The sequence below is a fragment of the Polypterus senegalus genome, chromosome 12 (genome assembly GCF_016835505.1).
Source record: "Polypterus senegalus isolate Bchr_013 chromosome 12, ASM1683550v1, whole genome shotgun sequence".
NCBI classification, from domain to species: Eukaryota; Metazoa; Chordata; class Cladistia; order Polypteriformes; family Polypteridae; genus Polypterus; species Polypterus senegalus.
Genome location: NC_053165.1, coordinates 128,555,746 through 128,576,054, shown reverse-complemented (window position 1 = coordinate 128,576,054; position 20,309 = coordinate 128,555,746). Strand labels below are relative to the sequence as shown.

Sequence of the window (20,309 nt, the reverse complement as noted above, 5' to 3'; positions counted from 1 at the left end):
AGACGGCGAGACAAAAGATGATGCAGTCTCTAATATTTCACTGGAACTTTATCCTTAATCTGATGTCATCCAGCTTGTTGTCCAGTGATTGGACATTGACTTTTAAGACACTGGGCAGTGGTGGGCAGTGTGTTCAATCCCTCAGCTTGTTGTAAACTTCGGCTAATTTTCCTCTGTGTTTTCTGGTGTGTCTGCTGTTGATGCCGTGTTTTCAGAGGACCTCACTCGGCCAAGCTGAGTCAGTGAATATGGAGTCACTTATGTTAATTGAGTGTCCGGTTATCATAACTTATGATACCCAAAGTAGGGGATATTTAAAAAAGTTAATAAAATAGCACTTAATCCAAAGTAACTGGAAGAACAGCAACTGTACTCAGCAGCGCTGTGTTGGATGAATTCAAGACAAGGCTCAAGACATTTCTTCCTTTACTGAATATTTTCCCTTGACACCACATTTGCATCGGCAGTTAGAATCTTCATAAAATAGAAAAAAAAAACAAACTGCTGAACATATGAAGTGTTAAAATCCAAGTTTCAAAACAAAGATTGTATTCAAGGAGGGACGAGGTGGCTATAAATTGTCTAGAGCAGAATGGCCACACCCTGTATAGACAAGGATAGATGGAATTGTTCTGAATTCTGATACACTTTTGTTAACCGAAATTGAAATCATTTAATACTCACTAATCATAGCGTTACAGAGTGGTGAAGTGTCACATGTTGATTAGCACATTTAAGTAAACATTTAATTCTGCTCTACACATCACAATACTGACCCTATAAACCTACATATATGCAAGATCAAAAGTGGCAAGACCACCCATTATTTTATAAAATATATTAATTTTTATACCATGCTTCAATCATTAGCATAATTTGAAATTAACAGGTAATATAATCTGATTTATAAATTAAATAAAATAAAAAAAAACTATGACATTAATAAAGAAATAAGATCCAACCCTGTTTATTTTTAAGTATAACAGTTATCTGTAGTTGTCATCATAATTGCATTAACCAAAACACTGTAACACTCTCTAAACCTATTATGTGAATGAGTTAGGTCGTACTCTCTAATGAACCTTTCTGTAAATTTTGCGTATTACTGCCTGTGGCCTATAATGCTTGATTCAACTTACGTAACAAAATTACCACTGCAAAACGGCACAATATTTTGTCCACAGTGTTGCACTGGTGCCCTCCATTTTAATGACATTACTGACATGCACTTTTTGTTAATGTCATATTGTGTTACAAAATGATTCAACCGGATCATCATGTCCAAATCTACTTGTTGCAAACTGGATTAACTGCCATGCTGTCATACAAATTTTACTACAGCATTGTACACCTTTATCATTTTTTTTAAACAATATCATATTCTTTACAAAATATATAACTACTATATATCTAACTGTATTTTTACAGTTACATTACAGGCTGCTTAGCCGACTTGTTCTGGTCTATGAAGTGAGTCAGAAGCAGGAACTAAACTCAAACTTTTGAATTAAAGTTCTACGACTATCATATGTGATCTTAGAAATTCACTGATCACTATAATGACTGTGAAAATCAGCTAAAAAAGACAGAAATTTTGCAGTGGATAACTTTGTTCATTTCACCTACAGTCTAGAAAAATAAAATGGAACAGATGTGTTCCACATTCTGTAATTAAAAGATGATAGAAAATGAATATTGACTTAAATGTTTATGACGAGCAAAAAACACTATAAATGCAAAAAAAAAAAAATAAAAAAAAAAAAATAAACCAAGACAGTACACAAATGAAGAACAACAAAGTTTTATAAAGCGGTATTTGGTTGATAAATTTACCATTAATTCAGACATTTGTCAAGGGCAATAAATACTTTTAAGAGACAACAGCTTTAGGCCAAAAAAAGAAAAACATTTTTTCCCCTATTTTGCCATAAGGGTAATTGCCCAAGCGCCCACCCTCTGGGTTTAAAATTTTCCCAAAGACAACTTATTAAAAAAATATATTTTAACATTCTCCTCTCAAGAAACATTTTCAACCAATTGGTACATTATACATATTTTTTCTTAAAATGACGGAGAATTGTTTTCTTGTAGAACGTCCATTTTTCATGATCCTTACTCCCGATGGACTAAAACAAATAGGCCCAACAGAAATAAAACTGCATACTGCAAAAAGAAAAAAAAAAAAGGTGAAAATTAATAATAAGATTATAAAACATATAGACATATAACATAAGAAAAATAAACTAGAGGAGACCATTTAGTCCATCAAACTTGTTTAGCCAATATCTAAGATGTCTTGACACCTTACCCAGATACTTCTTAAAGTTGTTAGGCTTAGGGTAGGGGATAGAATCTATGAGTAGCTGTACGCTGGTACACTAATCCAGGTATTTTATTTAAAATTATATTGCTCTTAACCCAATTATATGAGATTCCTAAACATTTAACAATTATAACTTTTCGTTAAGACCATTAGGATATACTATTCCCAGGTCATTAAGCCACTCTTTTCTTAGCCTATATGTTTTGTTCCAATATCTTTGCTGTTCTATGCCAAAAAATACAGACGAGTGTCTACTTTTGCAAAATGTTTATATAATTCAGTTCCCTTAGTTTGATTTGCCATCAGTCGAAGGTGTTGAACACCTCTAGCTTTAATAGAGTTTTTAGTCTTGCCTATGTATATCCTTTTACATGTCCTGCACTGTACTCCATAGATACGATTAGTTGAATTCAACCAAATGACTTGGAAGTTTGCTCCAGATTCCTGCAACTATAAGATGTATTTGAAAATGTATTCAAAAACATATACAAAATGTCATACCTTAAACTTGGGATAATCATTCATTAGAATGGTGACGATGCCAATGTATGGAACAAACCTGAAAAATACAAAAAAAATACAATGAATGATCATTGAATGTTACCAAAATTAAAGCTGTATTACATTAAATGTGTTTTCTAGTTTTATACTACAACTTAATGATCTAGCACAAGAGTACTCAAACTCAAAGTGGCTACAGGCATTTGTACCAAACAGTTATGACTCTCTCAAAAAATCTGGTATTTTCCAATGTATACCCTTATTGGGTCAATCCAGAAATTCTTTTTTGGGTTTTATTTGTTTTTGTATGGCAACAAGTTTACCTGCTATTCCTTTGATCTAAAATGTACCTAACCGCTTTGGTTACTTTAGTGTTTACCTGGTAATGATCACACATGTGAAACTGACACCTGAGGCCAATTCATAACACGTGGCTGCTTTTCAAGTGATTTTCAGTTGTAGATTTCATTTATATAATCTCAGTGAGTTGTGTAAAGGTGCAGTGCACTCTGGTGACTGCCATGTTTGTACTGTGACATACCCAGTGACTCAGTCTAACTTGTCTGTGACTTATCCAGACAAAATTGAATGGGATTGATTTTGTATTCAGATAGTGTGTTGGAGCTGACAACCACTGAGCACTCACCAGGAAGTACAGTGCATAAAATGTAGATATGAGGAATAAGGAACGCAGGTGTTTTTGGACCTCGCAAACAAAAGAATGTCATCTGACTGATGTTGCATGAACTTGTCATACTTGTATAGCCCTTGCATTGGAACCAGCTTCTTCAGGCAGCATGTTATTAGCTGTCAGAATAAGGGGCGAGTTCACAATATTCTTGACATATGAAACAGTGCTGGTCATTGCGCAATTATCTATTTGGTATACCATGTCATCCCTGGTCGTGTAATGTCATGCTCAGGCAACTAGATCAGTAAACATCCCCTTCTGACTAGAAGTTGTGTAATTTGATATTCCCTTTAACTAGCTGCTCTAAAATTCTGCTCTGTTAAGCATCGTAATTTAGCTGGTTACTGAATCCAACTTCAAATAACTTGTTCTATATCATGTCAAATGCGCTAAGTTAAACTTAAGATATATTGACTGGGAAAAGATATTACATTAAGCTGAATTTACAGTCATATTACGAAAAACCATTCCAGTACTGTACTGCTTTTGTGACATAGAACATGCCTTGCTAAAAAACCCTTTGGCTACGTTTCTGGCAAGTAGGGATGCACTTGATTGAACAATATTTAGATACCATATGCCATTTATACATACAGTAGCTGTTCTTATATCAAAGGATTCAGTCTGGGTCACAAAATTAAACTCCACGGCACTGAATACTATCACTATCCTGTAATATTGATATGCAGCAAAATGGATCCAAGGATGTCTGACATTTTGTAACATAAGTATGAATCAGCAGGAGGATGTAGTCTGTTTAACAGTCCTTGAGACTACCATGTAGAGAGAATGAAAACTCATTTACACAAACAGCAAAATAAAGCAATGCTGCTTACCCAAATAATCCTATGACTAACATTAAGATAGATAAAAAAACGACAATTACTATAATTAAGACCAAACTTTTACAAATATACTTGAACTTACTGTCAAGCGTGATACAGAACAACTAACTTACCCTCTTGCTCGTCCCACAACATCCTTTTTCTCCAGCCAGTGCTGGCCTTGCTTGTACAGGCCTCTATCATCCACTGCATTATTGTCACCTTTGGTCAAGAATTTAATGTCTCCATTTTCTCTAAAAATAGCAAGAAACAATACATAAATGTAACAAACTAATTCTTAAGCAAGTAAAGTTTCTAAGCAAGCTTCTATAGGGTCTACACAGAAATACTGTTACAGAATAAATATAGTTCTGTGAAGGAAAACATGCACTTGACTTATATAAATAAATATTGTTGTTGTTGTGTATCAATGTCTACAAATTTAAAAGGTCAGTTTAAATAACATAGTTAAATCAATGAACTATTACATTTCATCACCAGTATCATTGTGGTTTAGCTTAATGCCATTATTATTATTATTATTTATTCTGGAATCTGACTTTCTTTTTCTTTTATACAGGATTTGCACATTTCAAATTTCAGGATTTTCTATGACTTTTCTAGTAGTGACCAGCACAATAATTCAGGACTACTTTACACTCAGATTTAAAAAACCCACAGTAAAAAATTACATAAACCTAAAAAGAACACGTAAGAACTCAAACAAGTGGCCTATTATAAAATTGCTGACCGCTTACTAAAACTGGCATCGAAGCTCACGCTATTCACCCAGAGTAATAGTATAGTTAGACACTATTTAAGCAATTCTATAGAGGGCCGTTACATTTTTAGTACAAATATAAATATAGTTTTCTTGGACAACAAATCTGCCATTATATGTGGTGTGCACAGAGCCAGCTCAGGTTAATATTTTGGAGTGTGCAAACAAAAGATACAAAGTATTCCTGGGGAAAAAAAAAAAAAAAAGTTTTATTTCATTGCTGTTTCCGAAAGCAACACTTTACCAACTAGAGATCTCACTAGCACCATTGTCAGCTAACCCAGTGGCACTTGAACAACTCGCAGTTGTGGTGGTCAGATGTGATAATAGCCCCACGAAAGGTCAAAAAAATTCTTAACAAAATTACTGACTTCCCTGCTCTTCCTCGGTTTATAATGTTTACTTCCTTTTATATGGATTTTCTAAGCTGACTCATCTCAAAGTCGAACTTCTTCAAACAGTAATGGTACCTAAACATATGCTTATTTAATTTGTCTTGCTAAAGGCAATATTGTTCAACCATCTCAAATTAAACACACTTTTCTGGCATTTTGATTGTGGGATACATACCATTGACATTTCTAATATGCACTGTGTAATTTACCAGGCTAAATATTTACTGCTTTTTACTAACTCACCACACTAATAATTTTATGTGCAGGTTAATGGCTACTACATATCTATACCAGTTTGCCCACATGCACAATGAACACAATGCAACATGATAATAATGAGTAAGGTCATTAAAAGGTGCAATTAATGTGTTTTGATAGATAGATAGATAGATAGATAGATAGAGAGATAGAGAGATAGAGAGATACTTTATTAATCCCAAGGGGAAATTCACATAATCCAGCAGCAGTATACTGATACAAAGAAACAATATTAAATTAAATAGTAATAAAAATGAAAAAAATTTAAATAAAATTAATGTTCGCATTTACTCCCCCGGGTGGAATTGAAGAGTCGCATAGTGTGGGGGAGGAACGATCTCCTCAGTCTGTCAGTGGAGCAGGACAGTGATGGCAGTCTGTCACTGAAGCTACTCCTCTGCCTGGAGATGACACTGTTAAGTGGATGCAGTGGATTATTCATGATTGACAGGAGTTTGCTTAGTGCCCGTCACTCTGCCACAGATGTTAAACTGTCCAACTTTAATCCTACAATGGAGCCTGCCTTCTTAACAAGTTTGTCCAGGCGTGAGGCGTCTTTCATCTTTATGCTGCCACCCCAGCACACCACCGCGTAGAAGAGGGCACTCGCCACAACCGTCTGGTAGAACATCTGCAGCATCTTACTGCAGATGTTGAAGGATGCCAACCTTCTCAGAAAGTATAGTCTGCTTTGACCTTTCTTACATAGAGCATCAGTATTGGCAGTCCAGTCCAATTTGTCATCCAGCTGCACTCCCAGATATTTAAAGGTCTGCACCCTCTGCACACAGTCGCCTCTGATGATCACAGGGTCCATGAGGGGCCTAGGCCTCCTAAAATCCACCACCAGCTCCTTGGTCTTGCTGGTGTTAAGGTGTAAGTGGTTTGAGTTTGTTGGCAAATTATCAGATGATTAACCTCATGATATGTGGACATTGGGATTCACTTTAATATTTTGTATGATTTAACTATCTTTTACATTTTTTATAATTTGTTTCATGGCTTTCAAGGTTTCCAGATACGAACTGTGTTAGAACATGTTTACATTATATTGCACATATGATAGAGTAGTTAACCTTTTGTTCTGTAGCTCAAAAAGGCTGGTTTCAAATCCCCACCTAGTCCTTTTTCAATATGGAATAGCAAACCGTTTTGCACATTCTTCACTTGTCTGGATGGCTCTTTTGCTTATGTTAGGTTCAATGGTGACAGTATTAGTAAGGAAAAAAAACATCCATGAGCAGACACTGGCACAACATCCTAGGCGGTTCTCTGCTTCATCTATTGCAACCATAGAACTGGATTAAGTAGGTTAAATCTATGTACAGTATATAAAATCCATTACCATAAGAAAATTAACGTAGTAGTACTGGAGATGGAAAATTATAACACTAAAATGTTCTCTGTTAAGTATTGTGCACACAGTCATCGTGCTGGAATCCTGTTCTAGGTAGGCTTTACACAACTTGAGGATGAATTGAAGCAATACCACAAAAGGAATTATGGTTATGTGATCCAAGGTCAAATGCCTCATAATATTAACTAAATTGGTCTGACAAGGCCAGTCAAAAAACTGTGAATTTATTAGTAGCTGTGCAGCATTTCAGGAGGTGATAACAGAATTCACACAGTTGAGATTACAAAAACAGTTTATAATATACTTAACAGGATAGGTGAGAAGGGCATGTAAACATGACAAAAGCATGCTCTGCGTCTAGTTACCCTCAGAAAGTTTTAATCTGGTTCAAAATACTTTGTACGTATTACAACCACAAAATCTACATATTTGCACGCAAACCATGCAATGCACCGTTGCAATATATAAAGGAATCTTAGCTATTTAACTTGGAGACTATTATACATGGTTTGCAAGTCTGCAGCGTTATCATCTGTCACATCACATCTTCTGACTTTTTTCTATTCACATACATTTTGATCTAGAGCTTTGGAAGAACCAACTGATTGAAAATGTATATATGTGCCTCTCTGTGGTGCTGGAAGCTTAGAAGGATTTTAGACCATGATCAAGTCCTTCTTTGACCTTGCCTTACTGCAGAAATTTGCACATTATAAAACCTGTCATTCCATTAGCTATTCTCTACATTTTATTTGAGATCATCAATTTGCAGACTTGTTCTCAATCAAACACATTTTTGCAGTGTGGCAGAGGCATAGTTAAGACCATATCAAGCTTATTAACCACAAGTACATTGTTAATTTTGTTAAAAAATATAATGTTGAAAAAAATTTAAACTACAGTAATATATGTTTAACTTACTTTTCATGAATTTTTAAAACTCTGTGTACAATTGGAATCTCCCTTCCTTCTATCCGGAAGACAACAATTTCGCCAACTCTAATTGGATCTTCTACTCGGTTAGTAAGGAACAAAAGATCTCCTCTGTGAAATGCGGGCTCCATACTTCCACTGAAACATTTATTATTATTATCATCATCATTATTAATAAAAATTATATATATCTTTAAATAGTTATCAAGCAAACATTTTTTCAAAATTGTACGAAAACAAAAATGCATATTACAGAATTCTTTTAAAAACTGGCAGTCCTAAAAATCTCTCTCACAAGCTTGTGAACATAAAGAAAGCATACTTATTAAAAATTGTTATAAACATTTTTGTTATTTTTAACATATTTAGTAATAAACTAACATATAAACAGCCAAAAGTATTAAACAAATAAGAACATTTTGCAGGTTTCCTTGACTAACTTATAGTTCCTAGCAAAATTTAAATATCCAAAATAAATGTTCAAATTAAGAAAGCTTGTCCATGCATGCAACTTACCTAAGCACCACTACAATTGGACTTTCACTGCCTGTAATAACCATTAAGCCCTTCCAAATCATAAGTGCTGATGAAACGATCATCCCAAAATTCAGCACCTGGTAGTAGAGCTACAGAAGGAAGATAAAAAAAAATTAAACGCATACTGTACATTTATGAATCATTTCATATGATTACTTTATTAGCTATAGCTTCCTTTCAATCTTAACTAAACAATCACGGACAAAATCATATGTCCAGAAATTGCAATTTAAGGCAGGTGGACAAAGCTAATAATTTATGCATTTTTGCATATTAAAAGGACAAATTTGAAAAACTAAAAATAATTATTTTATTTCTTTTATTTGAGAAAAAAAAACAACATTCCATACAATCATGTCAAACTTAACAAATCAGAATTCAATCCCAACCCAAAAAGAAAGAGGAGAGCTGACAGCATGAGCTAATCATCAAAAACAACAAAGAAAGGAAAATGTCATTTTCCCCTGAAATAAATGCTTATTCTAAGATTTGATTAATTAGACCTGTCCTTATTTTTGAAATGTTTTGAACAGATTGTCTATGTAAGAATTTAATTTTTTAAAATTTTAATAAATGGTATAGAACGTCAGTCACCTACTGACATATAAGATGTGGGCGGAGATTCTTCCATTCGAGCAAGGTAAGCCTACATGCTAGTACTGTGGTATAGGCATTTACAATCAATTAGTCCTTCTCCACTTTAAGCCCATCCGAGAGTATATCAAACACAGCTGTTAACGGGTTAGGAGTAACTGTGACACCAGGGCTGTCTGATAAGCGTTCAAAGATTTTTGAACAGAATGATGTTAATTTGGTGCATGCTCAAAACATGTGGCCCAGTGAGGCTGGACATAGACTGAAAAGTCACAGGTTGAATCTTGCCTTGGATACATTTTGGACAATTGTAAGCAAGATAAATGTGCTTGATAAAAGATTTTAAGTTAAGCGATTGAATGCATTGTGCATCAGTATTGCCTTTGGAATGGAAAGGGTTGGGAGGTAAGGAAAAATAGGCAGGTTCCTTTTAGCCAAGTCTCTGATTTGACAGTAGTAAAAAAAATTGGGTTGAGGGGAAGTTAAATTTGAAGTATAGTCTATACTAATAAAAGGTAAAGCCCTCACTGACTGACTGACTGACTGACTGACTCACTCACTCATCACTAATTCTCCAACTTCCCGTGAAGGTAGAAGGCTGAAATTTTGTAAGTAACCTGTAAGGAATGAGCCTGCCAAAGTTAAGAAGCAGGTTTCATTTCAAAATTCTATTAACGGTCATAACGCTTGACAATGTCCACCATGTTAAACTTTCTTATTTATTGCCCAATCTTCATGAAATTTGGTAGGCGGCTTCCCTGCGCTAACGGAAACCGATGTACGTACTTATTTCGGTGGTATGACACCACTGTTGGCCGCCATATTGAAGTTTCCAACATTCTTTGTTACCTATGGGCCCATCTTCAAGGAATTTGGTACGAGGGTTCCCAACGCTAACTGAATCCTACTTGCGTACATATATACGTCCATAGCCTGCAGCCTGGTCGCTGTGTGAAGCGGCATTGGGTTCCCCATCCCCGTGCCTCCCACGTTGTTGGCTGCCTGCCTATATAAGGCCGTCTGTCGCTCTGGTCTCTTCATTCCCTTCCTTGCTTCGCCACGGTATTCACGTCTCCCTGCTGATAACTGCAGCCTTTTTATTTAATCCACAGCTTCTCCACTATTTTATGGTTCGTTTATTACAATTATAGTTATTGTATAGGTATTTTAGACTTAGTTTACATTGTTCAGGTATCCATTTCCTTCATCGTTCCAACCATAGCCCCATTAACATGTCTATCAAGGTAATAATAATTATACTACACAGGAACACTATAAGAGTGAAATGCTTAAGCCCTTCACCTATTGTTCTGCATGTAAGTCGATGGCTGCCGCTGAATTGTTCGGTTGTCGCTTTCAAGTGTACCGAATGGCCAAATATTTTACACCTTTGGACAACCGCCAATGCCTCTTAAACATCTTAGATTCACAGGTGACGATTTGAGTAGTGGACACTTTGATATTTATGAATGTTTCAACTCTCAAAAGCTGGATGCAAAGTTATTGAAGCCGGCTGTATGCTTACAACGCTTAACAGATGCCGAATGTCACTTCAACACAACAAGTCCTGCAAATACTAACGTAATTGAAACAAACCATGAAACTCAAACCGATTATGAAAAGCAGCAATCCAAGCTGTGAGATTTAGGACAAGATTACTTTTTACATGGCCAACTGTACGTTGCATGCTCAAGAGTAAGTTAGGCGCACAGCTTGGTTATAATACAACCGGAGGGCCGAACAGACAACGTGGTATACAAAGAGATCCTTAACAAATAATTATTGGTATATTTTCCCTCAGTTTAAAAAGGTTTACTTTTCTTCCTAATAAAAATTTTAAGGTAGTACTTCACTGCTGCAAAGCGTGGGTATTTTGCTAGTTGTTCATAAGATGCAAAGACATTATATATACAGCATATAGTTCTCTAAGTGTTGATTCCTGGACATTTTCCAAATATTAAAAATAATTAAAAACATCAAATATTAAATACTATGTAGGTTTGAGAGGGTAGATGACTATCATACAGTAGTGCAAAAGATAAAAGCTTCTCTGTCTTAAAGTGCCTTCCTGATTTGTTTCTATATTCTGAGTGACTGATGGCCAATTAGATTATTAGTATATTGCTGATAATTTGTATTTACTAGGGCACAAAGCAGGGCACATAAAGAAGTGCAGGAAGATTTTATTTCAATTATAGACCAAGCTTGTGTATATTCCTCAATATGTATCAATGTCCACCTTGTATATTTTCCATCCAGTAATAAAATTGAAAGTTATAGTGCCATGATGTTAAATAGTACCCTGAGGGGGAAAAATGCCTAAAAACACTGTGAATTACTAGTTACTTATTATTATTATTATTAGTGGTTACCAAAATATACATATACTGTAATTAATAGAAGAAATTTCAATATAGTAATTGGAAAGAAAAAGAAAACAAAAAAAGATGTCAAAAAAGGAAATATAATATATAGTTACAGCAAATATTAATTTAAAAATAGCAGAATCTTCACTGCATTACCTGTACACGATATGACTCATGTTCATGTTTTAAATGATGTCGGGATCAGTCTTTTTAGTTCTTTTTCTGCTTCTTTAGAATTAAAGATGCAGAATTGGTCATTAAAAATCACTTTCACTTGTTTCATCAGGAAACAAGAGGCTGTATTTAATTTCATCTTTGCATAAGCGCTGTTTAATACTGTAGAACGCAGCTCATTTGGCAGCTGTTGAAGGACAGAAATCTGGGAAAATATCAAAGCAGTTTTCAAATACAATCTCCTCTTTCTGTCTGAGAATCAACATTAACTTTTCTTTAACCTGTAGTTTGTCGAAACCTACAATCAGCCTTCTTGGCTTTGAGGCATTAGATCCATGTATGCGGTAAGCTGCTGAGATCTCTGTGTCCGATTTTAAGTCCTCCAATTATTTTAGAGAATAGTTCAGCTATGAGTTTCACTGGTTTGGACTTTCAAGGTTTTCAAGAAGACTTTCGATTCTGATGTTGCTGCTTGTATATTTATCTTCCAGCACAGCAAGTTTATCACTGAGTACTTTGCTTTCAGAAGCTACAGCAGTTGCTTTTTTGTCAATGGCGGAAGTCAATTGTTCAACTTCAATACAAGTCAAACGTCTGCTTAACTTCTTCAAGATGAGCACCAAGTACTCTAATTTTAGTCTTAATTTTACTCATTTTCCTGTATTTTCGTCATCAATTCTTGTTAGAATAGTTTTAAAGCTTACAGCAAAGTTGTTGCTTAAACGTACCTCATGGTCTTTTACATCCTGAAGCAGCTTGTCATTTCTTCTGTGTAAATCCTTCTTTATATCCTTTATATCTTTTTTAAAACCACTCTTTATATCATTTATACCCTCATCCCCCAACCATAAATGCAGTAATCATTACCTTCAGCAAAGACAGTTCATTTAAATCCTCTCTACTCTTCAAAGGTGGAGTTGTGAGTCAATTTGAAGTTGATCCTGTTGACTCACTGGGGTTATTGGTAGTAGTTGGCAGCGGTTGAGACTGAATTCTCATTGCCTGCATCACCCGCAGTTTGGCTTCCACATTTGCTCTCGGCTGCAGCTGATGCTGCAGCGTTAAGATCCCGGCTGATCCATTCCTTCTCCTGTCTCTTCAAAGTCAATCTTTGGCAGCCGTAGACTGATTTAGACTTTGTTGAAGTTTTAGCTACCAATATCCTTCTGTTTCTGAACCCTTGGTCTCCTGCTCATGCTTTAAATATACTTGTTAATTAAATCCTCTCGGGTTGACTAAATACAGGCTACTTCGGAATGATAGTAAAAAAGCAAAATAACACTGCTGCCAGAAAAGAAAGCCTCACCCTAAATGTCAATTTATTATAATGAATGACATATTTAAGCTTTTTGAATGTAGAAAACAACTGTGTGCAAGATACTTGGTGGGGTTTTCACAAATTACAATGTCAAAAGTGTATTAAGAATGGGACCCTCTCTTTTTGCTTTCAGCAAAGCAACACATACTTTCACAGCCAAAGCACTTGGTACCCTCACTGGAGCTTTATAGCACTTTTGCTAACCATTGAGCTTCGTAAGCCATTCATAACACACTGTACATGCCAGACATGTCCATGCCTCTTTTTGCCTGTCCGTGACACTTTCAATAAAGCAAAGAGCATGCACTTTAGCATAATATTAATAAATATTGAGAAATAAAAAAAAAATGGGTTGCCTCAGTTTCTTTTTTCTAGAACATCAGCAAAATTCAAACAAATCAGTCAAGGCATTTTTGAGGGTTTAGGGTACTGAGTGTTACTATTTTGGGGAGGAGTTACCAGCAAGTCTAGATTAAAATGTCCTTTCTTAGCTGATACCTACTTCCCCTGATGTACCACCCTGCCAAATGCTTAGTTTTTTAACTAAATGAGAAAAAGTATGTTTGCTGACGAGATAGTGAGTGAGTTAACATTGTATTTTTATAATTAGATATGCTTCAAAGATAGTTCTACAGTGGATGATCTGACCAACAAGTTGTAACCAATCCCAATACTCTATTCAGTTTTGCAGAGAATCCACCCTTTTTCTATCCTGCTTATTGAAAAAAAAAATTTAAATTATATCAAAATCACTAAGCCATGTTTCTGACATTGTTACTACCAGATGTGTAATGATTTACAAAAATATAACCTACAAATGTTCTTTCTTAGCTACAGTCATTCACAGTTTTAGACCTATATTTTTTACTTAAAGTGATCTTCTGCAATGTGCATACTTGGCTACTCATTTCCCATGAGTTCTTGAATGCACTGGAATGAATCAAATGTATTTGTTGTATAAAGTCAACCAGAAATCAAGTTTTATAAATAAAATGTATTATTATTATTGTAATAATACTAATAATAATATCTTCTGCCATGTCTATTCTTCTTCTTTGGATCGTATTATTGGAGAGAGGTACTGTTTTGACCTTATCAACCTCTTTTTCACTAAGCATTATTTGCTCCTTACCTACAGTCTGTAAAAGCAGATTTTTGGCATTTGTATGTGGTTTACTGGCTTTTGCAAGGCAAAATGCAACTTGATAACTTACTAATAATGCTTTTTCATTAGTAGTGGGTGCCGAATTAAAAATTACTTGCTCCTTATGGAGGTAGTTGAGCTTATATTTAAAGAATTCCACAGGCTTGTCTCTTTTTCTGGATGTTTGGTATTTAAATGTCAAAGTAGTTTTGACAGCTTCATACTTTATTTTGACAACACTTCTTGACAAACTACACACTGGAGTTTATTTGAACTAAGTGTAAAAGAATATTTGAGATATTGATCATTGTACAATCTATTTTTCTTTTTATTCTTGTTACAGCCAGACATAGAAGGTTCCAATAATCTTTTTAAAAATGTAACCATCTTTAACAAAATGGGTATAGCTCGTACTTATCACTGAATATTTGATATTTTACTTGTCACTCAAAAGCACAGTGCACAGTTTGGAAATTATGCCTTACTGTGCTTTGCTGCTTATATAAATAAAGCCAAAATTAAATTTCCAGAAGACTCCAGTGCCATTGAGCAACAATGCAGTGATTAAAAATAATTAACCTGCTCTTTCTCGAACCTGGTGGAAAGTCCAGGAAACATGAAGAACAAACAGAAACAAATTGCGCTATTGGGTAACAGACGATGCCAGTATTTCAATCATTTGTTAACCGTTGCTCAGCTGACGTGTGTTTATGAATGGGGTTGAGTATGGTAGTGGGGGTTGCAAACAAAATTCTAGCCCAAAAGTGGGTTGTACCTTAAAAAAACTTTGCGAACCAAGGCTTAAGCACAATGACGTGAACTATCAGATAAGGCCTGTAACCGTTTAACTTGCAGATGACAAGATTTAATGCTTTTTAATACCATATCCTACACGATCCAGATAAAGTAACAGAAGTTTTGCATTTACTTTCTGACTGGGCATCTACAGATGTCTATCCAATCATTCACATCCTGTAGCCACAATTCTACATATAGGACTGTGGGATGTAGGAGGAAAATGTACACCAGTGCTAACAACAAGTTGTAGCAAGTAAAAATCAAGTTAAATTTCTAACAAAGTGGCTGTTTGACTTGCGTACACTGGAAAAGAAATAAGCTGCTCCATTTATTAATACCAAAATAAAATTTATTTAGTGTAAGCATCACCTCTCTTTAGTGGTATAACATATACATGTACTGTGTTAACAGAAAAACACTGCAGAGACACGCAGTTATAGCATTACAGGCAAAACAACATACTAAATACGATCTAAAAACTGCAAATTTGTCTCATTTGCTTGTTTACTGAAGGCAACCTAATACTGAGTATAGCCCTTACAATGTGACAAATGAAGGGAAAGTACATACCGTACCATATATCATATATTTAAATAGCACATTGGCGAAGGTAATGCAGTCTCTCAGTTACAAATAACTGACTTCAAGAGACGTCAGCCCAGTTCAGTTTCTAATTCTTGATTTGTACACAGGCTAGGCAATAATGCCTTATCCCTTACATAAGATACTCTGAAAACAGAACAACAAAGCATATTATTCAAGAGTACCTGAATAATGGAGTAATATAAAACTGACAGGTCTGATTTCACACAGGAAGCGGAATATCAAAAAAGGATAGATATGGACAATTGAAGCACCAGGAATTTGAGATATTTAAAATGTGACTCAGTTTAACTCATCTGGTAAATATTACTCTTACTACATTCGCAAATGTAAATCTTACAATGGCAAAGGTTACACACCTAACAAAGTGATTCTCCGACAAGATTTTAAAAAACATGTTGTTACTAAAGCAACTTATGTTTGTTTAAATAAAAATATCTTGGAATTTACCAATTTGAAAGACCAAATATAATAATGTTTGAATTTACGTACATTTTTAGTATTGATTTTAAGCAGCATTTTTCAGATTTTGGACAGAAAATGTCAAGAGCATAAAATTATAATGTGCATATGATAATATAAATCAGGTAGTCCATGATGATATGCTTCTTTATAAACCTTATTCTGAAATCTCAGTACGATAATAAAAACCCACTAGTTTTTACTCTGTAGTAATACCCATGTCTACGGTATCATAAATTAAATTCAACGCCAACACTAGTTTACTTAAATCATAACTGGGCAACTACTTGATTGAAATACCATTATTTTAAATTTGCTGTAACTATTACATTTATATATTTATATTCTATTACAGAAAAAGTCTATTGGAGAAATGAGAAACATTTCTGGAAAGAAAATAAATACGTGTTTTTGTAATGTTTAAAAAGACCTTTACACAAAAAACTAATTTTGCTTTTCATGCTGAAACACCTTATTATGTTAAAAGCAGCTTGTTCATTATTGCTTCATTATTTGCTTATGAATTAATTGATACTTTGTTTAGCTGAAATATGCAATTTCCTCTGCTATATTGTACTGCTTGGTTATGCATGCTTTTCTTGGTAACTGATAGTATATTACACATATGATTTCACAATCTGTGACTAAGCTGTGTAAATATTCTTTGTTGTTGGATCTCATTTATGTCAGAAGCATGACCTAAAGCAGCTCATTTTATAAAGTATAATATAATTGTCCTAGTTACAGAAGAACGCCATATTATAGCCCCTGACTCCAATGGCAGAAATGAATAAGCTCTGAAAGCATTTTTCTGAGACACAAAATTAAACAGAAAAAAGGAAGATAAAAAGCAAAGTCGTTTAGGGGGCAGGATGACCACATCAGTCCAAGGTTACATTTATAACATCAGTAAAATAGCTGATCAGACAGAAGAAAGGAGGATGGGAAAAGTCAAGACAAGAATGGTTTAAGCAACACAAGAAATGGGCTGCCTGGAAAATCTAAACATCTAGTAATACCAGGTGTTCATGCTTTATTTTAATATGGTTTATGGGACTATTTTATCTATAATACATAAATGTGTAACTTTCCCCTGCTTGTTATGGTACGCTAACTGCTGAGGTAACAATGTGGGATTTGAGGCATTACATTAAGGTCTACATGATAAAGAGTAAAAAGGGGAACAGGGTTACTCTAGGACCCTCCCATTACAAAACACATGGAATAGTCAACAGCAGGATTTTGGGGTAATTATGTTTTGCACCCAGTTTGAGAATATGGTTTTGATCTCTGTGTGCATGTGCGATGTAGTATTAAAGGCACCAAGCGTGGGTAGACTCCCACTTTCTTTCCCACATGGCTTACCAGGTTAAGGAAAGACAATTCCAATAGAGAACAACAAGGCAGAAGTAACATATGCTTGGATGGTAAGTGGTTTTAACCAAGGTGTATGGGCCTTCACTTGTCTGATTGTTCTCAAGAAGCAAGGCAGTGTTAGGTCATGTAATTATAGAGACATCCATATTTTGTTCACACCAAAGCTAGCGATTTATTTTGTGGAGTACTGTGGAGCGGCAGGCCATGCAGGAAACACTCATAATCAGTGCTTAAGTGGACAGAGTCTGCATGACTGTGACTGTTTAGGGTACAAGAGTAGGCCAACCCAAAATTAATTTAGGAAATAATATCAGGTTAGGGTAGTAAACCTAGAAATATTTAAATCCATATTGAAGTCAGCCATCTTCAAATGAAGTGCCAGAAACAAGCAGGTGTAGACTAAGACAAGAGCACAAGTGGCTTTTCTTGTTGGCCTAATGCTGGGAAATGGTAACCTGTTGTACATGTGGCAGAGAAGGCATAACCTGAGCCACCCTTGCCAGAGATTTGAAGGAAGCTGGTAGGATTAAAAACAGTAAAATGGAAATCAGGTGTAAAGACAGCTGCTTTCTGGAGAAGGTTACTTGTTTGCTTTGATTGTATTAAAGACGAATAGTGTTAAGGAAGAAAATAGTAAAGTGGTGGACAGTGACAGTTCAGTGGAGTATGGAAGCTGTCCATAGTAATGTTTTGATGAGGAAAAAAAAAATCCGAACACATTTCTCCAGTTTTGATGTCACTACACTGGTTACCTGTGTCTTTCAGAATTGACTTTAAAATTCTGCTTATGGTTTATAAAGCCTTAAATAATCTCGCTCTATCTTATATATCAGAATGTCTGACACCCTATATCCCAAATCGTAACCTTAGATCCTCAAATGAGTGTCTCCTTACAATTCCAAAAGCTAAACTTAAAAGAAGTGGTGAGGCGGCCTTCTGCTGTTATGCACCTAAAATCTGGAATAGAATTCTTACTGTCTTTTATTTTTCTATTCTTCATTATGTAAAGCACTTTGAGCTAGATTTTTTTTTGTATGAAAATGTGCTATATAAATAAATGTTGTTTTGTTGTCTGCAGATAAACAACAATGAAGGACAAAACCGAGAGAATAGTACCGTACAACAAGATTACAGCCAGACAAAAGTGAGACCTGTAAATAAGACTGGGGTCAAAACCAAAACCAAACATGGAGTATATGAAGCAAAAAGACTTTTAGAAAGTCTGAATTACCCACTCTCAAAGCTATTTATAGCTTCCTGCCGATTACGGCAGAAGGTCGCAAGTTCCAGAGGGGGTAGGTTCTTGACAACAGCATGGTAGCCATGCACAAAACTGCATCACGTAATTCCATAAATATAAAGTAAAAAATGAAAACCACAACCAAAGGCTTTCAATAAAGAGTCGAACTGAGACACTCAGAGGATTCTGAGGAAACAAGACTTTTCAATAAAGTTAATAAAGAAAAATATATGTTTTCCAAAATAAATCTAAAACAACATTGATTCATGACAAGTACAGTAAAACTTTGAGTAACAGTGATGAGATCTGACTCTCTCTCTCTTTAAATAAGGCAATCTCGGAGTCCAGATGGAAATGCAGAAAAACAGCTTTATTCAGCACAAAGGGCCACTTGTAACATCGTGTTTAAACTGTGGCTGAAAAAACAGTAAAGGCAACTTATGCAAACCCAAACATGTGAAGAGTGGCTTCAAGGGTTGGTCTGTGAACAGTTTATGCAGGGGAAAATGTGCTTTCATAAGGGTTGAGGTGGTTGGCACTGGCACGTATGGCATGTTTGTTGTCTTCCAAATTTGTGAAGTTAATAGTACAACTACACATGCTTTGATGAACAGTTTGGGGCAGTAGTCTAATTATAAGACAGACATAGGACTAGCATAGATTAGGTGAATAAATAAAAACAAAATTTGCACAATAGGCTTAAAATGAAATTGAGCTGGTTTAGTGGGAGATGTAATTAGTGATCAAGTCAGGTACATCTTCTGAAATTAAGAGGACTCTGATATAATTTGTCATTTGTATGGACCAGGAGTGCATCAATTCCTACAGAAAGTCTCTGACATACCAACACTTCACTAACTGATGATGTTCTAGGTAAAAGTACTGTAAACACAATCGTTTCAATGATTTACTGGAAAGACTGTGCCCATTGTGAAGTTTGCTTAATAAATAAATAAATAAATAAAATCTCATCTAAAGTTCCTAGATGAAAGAGTAAATATACTTGGGGAAACAGTCAGGAGGGAACACAACTTATCAGCTAGGGTGGAACATTAGAAAATTAAGCAGAACCTTTCTGGAAAGAAAATAACTTTTCTTATAATGCTTAAAAAGTGTATCTTTACAAAGATGTCTAATTTTGTTTTTCGATACTGAAATATGATGTAATTTTAAAAGCAGCTTGTCCACTAATGCTTCAATGTTTACATAAGAATTAATTGATAATTAGTTTAAGTAGAAACTGCAATTAGTTTTGATATAGTGTATTGCTGGACTACTCATGTTTTTGTTGATGATAACCGAGAGCAGGCACAGCTTGTGAAATCATATGAGCATTATAAGTTATAAAAACATTCTTTGCTGTTGGTTCCCATCTATGATGTCAAAAGCAATAGCTAAAGCATCTGATTTTAGACATTTTATGAACTTTGGATATGAACAAGAGTGCTTCTTAAGTTACATAAGCATGCCACAGTATAGCCCCCTGCCTCTCATTGCAGAAGTGTATGAGCTTTGAAAGCAATAATCAGAGATAAGAAATGTAATTACAAAAAAGGAGAGTTGCCTTGAAGACAGGATGACCACATCATACTGAGATTAGCTTTATAAGATCAACAAAAAGCTGATCTGAGAG

At 35.1% G+C, this 20,309-nt stretch overlaps 1 protein-coding gene across 1 annotated transcript in view; it reads right to left on the bottom strand.

The window, feature by feature from the left end:
• Window positions 1-1,785: 1,785 nt before the first annotated feature.
• Window positions 1,786-20,309, bottom strand: part of sec11a (SEC11 homolog A, signal peptidase complex subunit) — a 34,107-nt gene continuing 15,583 nt past the window's right edge. Inside the window, exons 2-6 of the mRNA XM_039773408.1 lie at window positions 8,580-8,689; window positions 8,052-8,201; window positions 4,474-4,593; window positions 2,825-2,882; window positions 1,786-2,163 (exon numbers count right to left, since the gene is read on the bottom strand). Of these exons, the coding sequence (XP_039629342.1) occupies window positions 2,113-2,163; window positions 2,825-2,882; window positions 4,474-4,593; window positions 8,052-8,201; window positions 8,580-8,689 (489 nt within the window). The 3' untranslated portion in view covers window positions 1,786-2,112. The remainder of the gene's footprint in view (window positions 2,164-2,824; window positions 2,883-4,473; window positions 4,594-8,051; window positions 8,202-8,579; window positions 8,690-20,309) is intronic.